Raw genomic sequence first — 8,980 nt, 5'->3', positions numbered from 1 at the left:
CTTTCGCAGCCAGAATTTCTATTTATATGGACTTTTCTGCAAAAAATCGCAAGTTAATATTTCATTGAATTTAGTCTAATTGACGATTTAAAAACTATCGCGGAAATAAGATACTTTAACCGCAGAGAGGACTGGCGTGGTGGACGACTGTGAATTTAAGCGAATAAACTTTAAAAAAGGGCCATGACTTAACTTTACGCTAGTTCAAAAATAGACATTGTGAATAATTTTGACAATAGTGACAAATATTTCCAGTTTTGAAGAAAACGAACTGTTTTTGCTAACTCGCACTGCTATCTGCACACATTTACAAAACTAAGGTTACAATATAGTCTTGAGTCATGATTGTAGCTGACAATTTTGTGTCAACAAAATTGTGTAGCTGACAACTTTATTTTTAAAAATTTAATTTTGTATAAATGTGCAATTTTACCGATGATCATAGGTAAATTCAACCTTTTCACCACGTTCAATTATGTACAAAAATTATGAACAAAAGTTGGGGTGAACTTTCTCTAACTTTTCTAGTCACCGCCGATCTCAAATTCTTCGCCCGGGTAATGAACAATTGAGATCCTTGAAAGTGTCCAATCTGACGAGGACATTCCTTTGGTTTTGCATGCTTGTAAGCGCGAGAAAATTGATGTTATTTCTTAGCTTGAAAATTTTGTGACTTGAACGAAATCAATATTTTGTCTAATCTGAGTAAGCGCACTAGGGTTTGGCCCAGTGCAAGTTGTCAGGCCCAGTAGCGAAGGAGGACATGGCAACTGGGAAGGATGACTTCAGCAAGTGTGTCCTTACTACCTGCTACCTCAACTCATCACCCAAATTATATCCAGGTATTGTATATTGCAATATTGCTTGATGTCTTTGAATAACTCCGTTCTCCAACATCAACCCCTCTGATGTGAGAGACAAATCATACATTTGAAATTTAAATTCTTTTAAGAAATGGTAGACCAAATCGACAAGATTTGGTCTGAATTTGGCAGAAAAAAAATCTAAATTAGGCCATCGAAGTGTGTTTCAGCAGAAGTAAATTGAACCTACTTCAGAGCTAAAACTCCCATATAGTTTTCTTCCTATACCTGATTTTTTTCGAATATGGGAATACTACGAACTGCTATACCATATTAAATCACAGGAATCATCCTCCCTGAAAGACGCATTGCTTTTACCACCAGCTAATCCTTAACATGTTAAAAGAACAAAGAAATTTGCAGTCAAGAGAACTTCGATAAGAAAAATGCACAAAACTAACAATTAAGCTTTTCTAAAACGACATTACATACTGCGCAGTTTTTTCATCAACTTCATTTGAAAAAGCAAATAATTATGAGGATTTTTATCAATAAAATAGGAACGCGAATAAAATTCAACTTTGTGACAGTCGTAAAAATCATTTTCACTCATAGGTGAGGGAACTTTTGGAATTATACATAGTTAGCTCTGTAATATTCTTAAACTGCTCTTCACCAATCGAAGGTCTTTAGTATAAAACAAATTGATCAATTTCAGAGAAAGAAAATCTTCTAAAACTTACATCTAAACAAAATATATTTGTGGGAGATTAAAATTAAACCTAATAATTGCTCTCAAATTTAGTTTGAGTTTGAAACCATTATTGTGAGCCTCTTGGTCTTATTTAATAAAAAATTTCCGCTTGACCGTTTTTGCGCTCCAGATCTGGAACATTCTGTGACTTCTCAAGTGACTTTTTCACGCTTCACTTCTCCATTTAAAGCGACTTGAAATTCTCTCATTCTGAGATGAATTTTGTTGCTAATATTAAAGTGACTGTTAGCGGTAGAGTAACAACGCGGTTGTAGCTTGGTGTTTAAGATATCTTGATGTTATCCTAGATCGAAAGTTCGAGGACCTATTATTTGCCAGTTTTTACACAGACACACACACACACACACACACACACACACACATACACACATACACACACACACACACACACAAACAAACACACAAATTCCAACCTACACCCCTAAATTAATTTGCACCCCGCCTGTCGTTCATGAGCATTTCATCCAACGTTAGTGGGTTAATTTTTTGATGAAGTACCTAAAAATTTTTTCAGGAACCATGCACGCTTCGTATCGGGATTACCAAATCGTTGGATCAAAGTGTATGTACCGACGCTGAACCGACGTTCCAAGTTGCAGACGCCGGCCGAGTAACACCTTAAGACCAGTGACTTGGTTTGGATAGTTGAGAAAACCAACCCTAGGGTATACTACCCTACCGCTCGGGTTTTGGAACTCCGTTACGGCTCCGATAGCGTTGCGCGCTACGCCTTTTTACGTACGCCGACCTGTTCACTCGTCCGCCCAATTGTAAAACTTGTACCAGTTTTCCCAACATATTCCTCTGGACCTGAGGATGTTACGTAGTAATTAAACCAATTTTAACAAATCAGAATCGAGTATTTCTAATCTTTAAAATAAGATTTAAATACGTTCTAATATATGTAGAAAGTTCCAAAAAATTTCGTTTAACCTAATTTTAAGTAAATATAAACACGATATGTATCGATTAAGCTGGTTTAAGCTTAATATTTTTATGTTATCTAGACAATTGTTGAATGATTACGAACCGATTTTGACGTCAATAACATCAGACAAAAAATCTTTTAAATCAACATCGAAAGACCTTGCCGTCTAAGTTGCACTTGTTGAAATGAACGTCTTAGTGCCTATACGTTGTTGTTTTGTACCTTACGGTGCTAATACGTTGCTTTCAGAACGCGTTGCTCTATATATATTGGATGATTTGAATCTTCGAAAGAGTTTTTTGCACCTTTAACAGGCATGTTTTGGATGTATGATTCAGAGCTATGTTTCAGATGTCGACTGGCGCGTCTACGAGAGATTGAGGCGCCGTGTAGTGTGTGACGTCACAAACAGCGACGGCACCTGTATCTCAGTGGTGAACTTAACCCACACCACACAGAACATGTAAGATGGAAACATTGTTTTTCATGGACAATTTTACACAACTACTGATGATCACAAAGTTTATTTGGCAAAAAAATTTTAGATAAAGATTGTTATAATTAAATATTGTCGTTTTGTAACATTGAAAGCCTTGGGAAATATTCTCTCTACAGAGCTTGGATTTTTAGAAACGTTATATGGAATATATTAAAGAGTGTAGAATTTGCATTAAGACCTGCAAGTCTTTGCAAGATTTTCTTCTATCTAATTCATAATTGACATCTGTTTAATAAGTGTTAGTAGAATAATGAAGTATAATTTACTGAGGAAGCTCACCTTGAGTCGGTTCCTCCACACATTTTGCCCAGTTTTGAGGTCCCAGTAGCAGAGCAGTTTATCCCATGCGGTTGTGAGGAAGTGGGTCCCAGTGGCAGTCTCACTCTCACTCAAGTGTTCACGTGGTACATCCATGTACCCTATTATGTTGTCATGGCAGTTGTATGTCTTCACACACGTTGTAGAGTCCAGCTTCCACACTTTACCTGCAAATATTATCGTATTTGTTTCAGATCAGTTTTTGAGGCACGGCTAAGCAAGTTTGTAATTTTCAAGTTTAATCATGAATTTATGATTCTTGCGTACTTTACGGCATTGCGAGGCATAAAAGTTTCGAGGGAAAAGCAACCACAGTTTATCAAGGAATAAAATCAAATTCTCGTTAACTTCAGAGCTGCAACCTAAGTGACAATTGGAATCAGAGATCACTTGGGCTGGGATCTCAACCACGCCGCCATTATGATACGTACATGTTTTGTCGCTTGAACAGGAGAGGAGGTGGGTTTTGCTGTTGTCAAGGAACATGCACTTGTTCACACTCTTCTGGTGACCTTGCAGCACTCTGACCTTCACCTGAGCCAACTCCTCAGACTCCCACTCTTTCTGTAAACATAATCACGCCATAACAAACTAATAATTTCTACAATAACATGTACTAACTATATTCAGTGTATTGAGTTGATCTTGGAATGTTGATGCATGTAATAAAATAGCAATGACAATGATTCTTTGATTGTTAACCAATATTTTGAAAACAAAATAGGGTGAAAAAAAATTCCCAGTAGTTATTCATGAATCACATTTTCGTGGATCTAATCTGGCGTTTGAATTTTGACAACGCTTAAAACACCGCTTATTCCGGACATTTTGCGTCCCATATGATTCGAAAAAATTTGTATATGTTCTGTGGTTTCCACCATCGATTAGCCGAGGTCTTGTTTTTCTTTTCAAACAAAGTGCTCATACAATTATTATGAACAAATTTCTCCACAATTTCTCCACAATTTGGCTCGAATTGAAACTCGCTTTCGAATTTGGCTCAAAAATAAAGTGTCCATGCCATTAGCTTGTGAACCAGTTTTACCACCATTTGCTCATTAGCATTATGTTCCTTTTCAATTTTTGATGAAAACAGAAAAATGCATTGTATCTATTCTAAACAAGGGTATTTGCCTGCGAGATCTTTTTTGCCTCCAAACCATGAATAACACTCAAGGTCCCTCAACTGTGCAAGAAATTCATTATTTTCTCATTCTGAGCTTAATAGTTTTTCTCAAATTTCATGATCATACGTAGGGACTAACATCTGTAACATTTTCATGGCCTGATCAGAGCATCATATTTTTTTTAATTTTTATGCAAAGTTCGTTTTGGAAAGTTAAAATCAGTTCGCTTTGTTCGACGAAATTCAACAATTGACTCTATGTATCCTTCCCATATTCCTTTTGTTGTTCAATTCCTAAGAGATCTGCTCTTTCTTCTTCGCTGCAAATTCTCTGAGATATTGGTGCTGATGATCATTAATGTTTCAAATTCAAAGCTTTCTGATCAATGAAAACATGTTCAGACCTAAAGAAACTTTTTTGTTAACAATAACACAAACATTTTTAGAGAAGCGGAACTCAAAAAAATTCTTTTCTAACACATTTAGCTGTGCAATTTTCATTCAGAAGTTCCGTGAAGTTTTTTAATAGGAACAATAAGATACTTTAAAAGATAGTCAATTTGCTCTGCCAAATTTCAACTTCTTTTCTCAACAAACCCTAGTAAAAATTAATTTTAATTAAATAGATATTTCGGTTCTTTATAGGCCCCATTATAGGCCCCCAACTTAGTGGTCATTAGCATATGGCCTCCCAATTTTGGTAATTACAACATAATGGGGTCTATAATTTTGGGGGAAGGGTATAATGGGAAAGACCCGATAAGGAAACGCCAAGTTGTTAGAGAAAATTTATTAATGTATTTTATCTTCTCAATAGTTTTTGCATCGTTCAAAGATAATTTCAGAAAAGAATGTATGTTTTTTTTCAAGAATGAGACTTTTTCACAGTTTAAGTTTTTCGATAAAGAGCGTAAAAAGTGGAAAACAAGAATTTGAAAGGATCTGAGATATGAGGGAAACACCATTGTTGTTAGAAGATTGAGAGAGAACATCTTAAGCTAAATTGTGCATAAGATAAGCTTGACAAGAATCTGTACTTTTTCAGCGTATACTTGGCTAGAGAAATGAGGCCTTGAGGAACGAGAAAGAACGTGAGAACAGGTTATAAGAGATGCCCAAGTAAGAGAGCTTAGGGCCAGTTTGTGTAAATGGGTAGCACACTGAGCTTGCAAGTAAGAAATGCTGATTCGAATCCGGCACTGGTCCGTTTTCACAGTAGTTGCACCTGCACTCACTAACAGTTGTTTTTAAATTTGAATTAATTAACTTAAATTAATATTTTTCCCTTTAATACTTAGTTAAATCTCGTGATGATTAAATCCTTAGGTTTTAAATTTGAGTTGATAGTCGTCTATACATGAAATGTTTGTTATGACCCCAATTGTGGGGGGAGGAACTATGTACTCAAATGGGTTTTTCTTTCAGACAATTCTGGCCGATCGATATATTCATTGTAAAGAAATGTGAGTGGTATCATTAAACATCTCGTCCAGCGTAGAATTAGAATTTAAAAAGACTTTTTCGAATATCAATTTTTCCGGGGAGTTATCGAGGTTTCAACTTTTGCGTGAACACAGGATATTTGGCAAGATTTTGTTCAATTTTAGCTTAATTTTCGTTCAAATGGAGATATTTTTATAAATATATCAAACCAAGACTAAATTCCACGCTACTATGTGAGACATATTTTTATTCAAAATAGTCAAAACGCGACAAACATGCTCCTGGTTAAGTTTAATATTAAAAAATAAAACTCTTTTTATAGAACTTTTTAACTCTTTTTATAGAACTTTTTATAAAAAAATAGAACTTTTTAGAAGACTTTTTGCATCTTTTTTGCTTTTTAAAGTCACTTATAGAATAGTCTCTTTCCAAACCAAGAGTCCGTTAACGGCCAACCTCACTTACAGTCATATGAAGCCCAATGAACAAAAATTTCGTCCTCAAGGGATCGCACTTGTTTTCTTTTTGCTTCTACTCTGACTTTTCGTAATTTTTAATGAAAGTTTGAATTTATTTTTGAGATTTTTTTAAATTTTTGAATACCTATAGGATAGCCCCGTTGACTAAAAGTGCAATAGGTCCCTAATGAGCATTAAGTGAACCTATCTATTGCTTTGAGTTGACAGCTAATGGCTGTTAAGACATTAAAAATAGTTTTTCGAATTTTTTCGAACATTAACTGATTTTTAACCTAGTTTTTTTCAACTCTATGCTATTTTCAGTATTGAAAGGAACTCCATATTTTCTATTGCAAAAAAAATTAACCAGGAGAGCAATTTTCATTTCAAACTATTGGTTTTATGACTTCAATGCCACGATTTTTCATAATTTTTTTTAAATTTTTAAATCTTATAACAGTTTCTTATAACAGTTTCTTATTACTGATAGTTCTTTTTTGATTAAAAACCAATCAATTGATCATAGTGAAAGTTTTCAGAGAAAAGCTTATGGTTTGAATGGCTTAGAAATTTTCTTCTCTCATTTTTCTATTGAATTTTTGGTTTTTGCCTGTATTTGTTGTTGCTTTCATAACCGTAAGATTTATTGTGATGTCTTATTGATAACCTATGAATGACAAACATCCTCATTATCCCATTGAGGTATGACTTAGCGTATTTATTGATTTCCTTTGAAAGTCATTGATTTCAATGGCGTTGATGTTACGTGTTTTTCGTAAAATTTCGTGGTTTTGAAATTCTTGTTCAAATTTGTTGATTTTGTGAAATCATTTTTAAACGAAAAAGGATCCTATTGCTGTGAAAAAATGTTTGATGATAAAAAATTTTTGAATGAAAAGTCACATTTTTAATGGCTTCGACACTTTTCTCACTTCTTTTACGTTGGTGTTTTTGACTGTTTTTTATTCTTTATGAAGTCATAAAACGCTGAGAGATCTCATAAGCTTCTAACTGAGACTTTAATAAATGATGTTACTCAAGGCTGTCAGTTTATAACGAACAGACTTAAAGTTAACGATATGTTCGTTTTCAAAAAATTTTTAATTTTTTTCAGTTTTTGTTCTTTTCCAGTTGTTCTTCTTTTTGCATATTCGTGTAATAACAGATCCCAATGACTTTCAAATAGGGACCAAGCGAACTTATGTAATAATCTTTCAGTATAATTTTAGTAAAATTAGTTTAGATAAAAATTGAAATAGGAGAAGCAATATTAAGGTAAAGCTAAAGATTTTAATGGCTTCAATAAATTGTGTTTTCGCAATCTGTTTGTTTTTTTTTCAGTTTTCCTGCAACACTAGTTCGTTTCTATGGCTTAGTCTAGAACAAATGGTCCTATTGGTTTCGTAATAACTTTTTTTAAACTTTATCAAGAATTATTTCGTTAAAGGCTTAGGGTTTTTGAGACGTTATATAAATGTTGATTGATTTTTGAATTTTGCCTTACTATTTCTTTTTGTCGATTTTTTACCGAGTCCCATTAAGAAAAAATTGCATCTGCTGTTTAGATAAGAAAGATTAAATTTGTGTAGCTAAGGTTTTATCTGATTGCATTTAGACGTTGTTACAAGGCGCTTTTGAATTTAGATTTTAAGTTTCCGTGAGATTTTTGTTTTTGCTGATTTTGTTGTTTGTTTTTTTTCTCATAGTCTTTTTAATGGTAGATCTCGTGAGCGTTTTAATGAGGCATTGCATTATGTAGTTCAATTAGTGGTTTGGGTGTGTAAAGATTTTTTAAACTCAAACATATATATTTGATTATCTCTTCATTTGGTTGACAATCAAGTCAAAAATGTAGATGAGCTCGGGTCGGAACACCATGTGCAAACGCACATTAACGAGCTTCCTTGTCTTTTAAGTGCGCTCAGTATTTGGAAAACGTGAAAGAGAATTTTATAGTCAAATCACTTTAGAATGCATTTAAAAAGCAATGCTTTTACATGAACATAGTTATCATAACAAAAAACAAGGATTGCTCTTTTTTGCTTTGGGTTTTGTTTCGATATCTATTTCCCGGAATTAGTCTAATTGCAAATGAGAAAGCACAAAAGCCAATCTAATCTCCACTTAAACAGAAAACGTTTGAGCTCCAAACACAACTGACCTTGAACTTTTCATACTCCTCATCTTGTTCCTCTTTGCTAATCTGCTCATTGGGCCTTCTTCTATTTGCACCTGCGATTGTCATTTCTGATAGTTAGATGAAAAATTGTATTTAAATTATAGCAGAAAGAAGGAAATCACCAGGTCTAAATTGAAATCTAGAATGAGTAAGTGTTAGATAAGCTATTGATTTAACGTGTCAATAAAATAAACAAAGTGATCATTTTAGAAAACTGAAATCCACTTTAAAACCTATGCCGAAAAGTTATTTAAGGAAAATAATACAGATAAAGACCCTGAATGATGTCAAAATGCAGTGCAGTGACGAAAAGCGACGTTATATTTGATTGTCAAGACATTTGTAAAAGTGGTATATTGGTCAAGTTGTCTTATACTGTGTAATGAAAATAGACGCGTACATCAAATACAACACCAGAATACAGCTTAATCGATTACATCATACGGCGCAT

The 8,980-nt window shown here is 34.0% G+C and overlaps 2 protein-coding genes across 3 annotated transcripts in view; one reads left to right on the top strand and one right to left on the bottom strand.

Moving 5' to 3' along the window:
• Window positions 1-3,804, top strand: part of LOC142342319 (uncharacterized) — a 35,548-nt gene extending 31,744 nt beyond the window's left edge. For both annotated transcript variants that reach the window (XM_075393612.1, XM_075393613.1), the window contains exons 3-5: window positions 719-842; window positions 2,858-2,969; window positions 3,677-3,804. In XM_075393612.1, the coding sequence (XP_075249727.1) occupies window positions 719-842; window positions 2,858-2,969; window positions 3,677-3,689 (249 nt within the window). In that variant the 3' untranslated portion in view covers window positions 3,690-3,804. The remainder of the gene's footprint in view (window positions 1-718; window positions 843-2,857; window positions 2,970-3,676) is intronic.
• LOC142342318 (pre-mRNA-processing factor 17-like) overlaps window positions 1-8,980 on the bottom strand; it is a 51,151-nt gene extending 42,171 nt beyond the window's left edge. The window contains exons 1-3 of the mRNA XM_075393611.1: window positions 8,512-8,980; window positions 3,755-3,887; window positions 3,285-3,490 (exon numbers count right to left, since the gene is read on the bottom strand). Coding sequence (XP_075249726.1) covers window positions 3,285-3,490; window positions 3,755-3,887; window positions 8,512-8,595 — 423 coding nt within the window. The 5' untranslated portion in view covers window positions 8,596-8,980. The remainder of the gene's footprint in view (window positions 1-3,284; window positions 3,491-3,754; window positions 3,888-8,511) is intronic.

The sequence above is a fragment of the Convolutriloba macropyga genome, chromosome 7 (assembly GCF_964194025.1).
Source record: "Convolutriloba macropyga chromosome 7, txConMacr16.3, whole genome shotgun sequence".
Classification (NCBI taxonomy): Eukaryota; Metazoa; Xenacoelomorpha; order Acoela; family Convolutidae; genus Convolutriloba; species Convolutriloba macropyga.
Note: the sequence above shows the minus strand (reverse complement) of the source record. Positions and strands in the feature narration are given on the sequence as shown.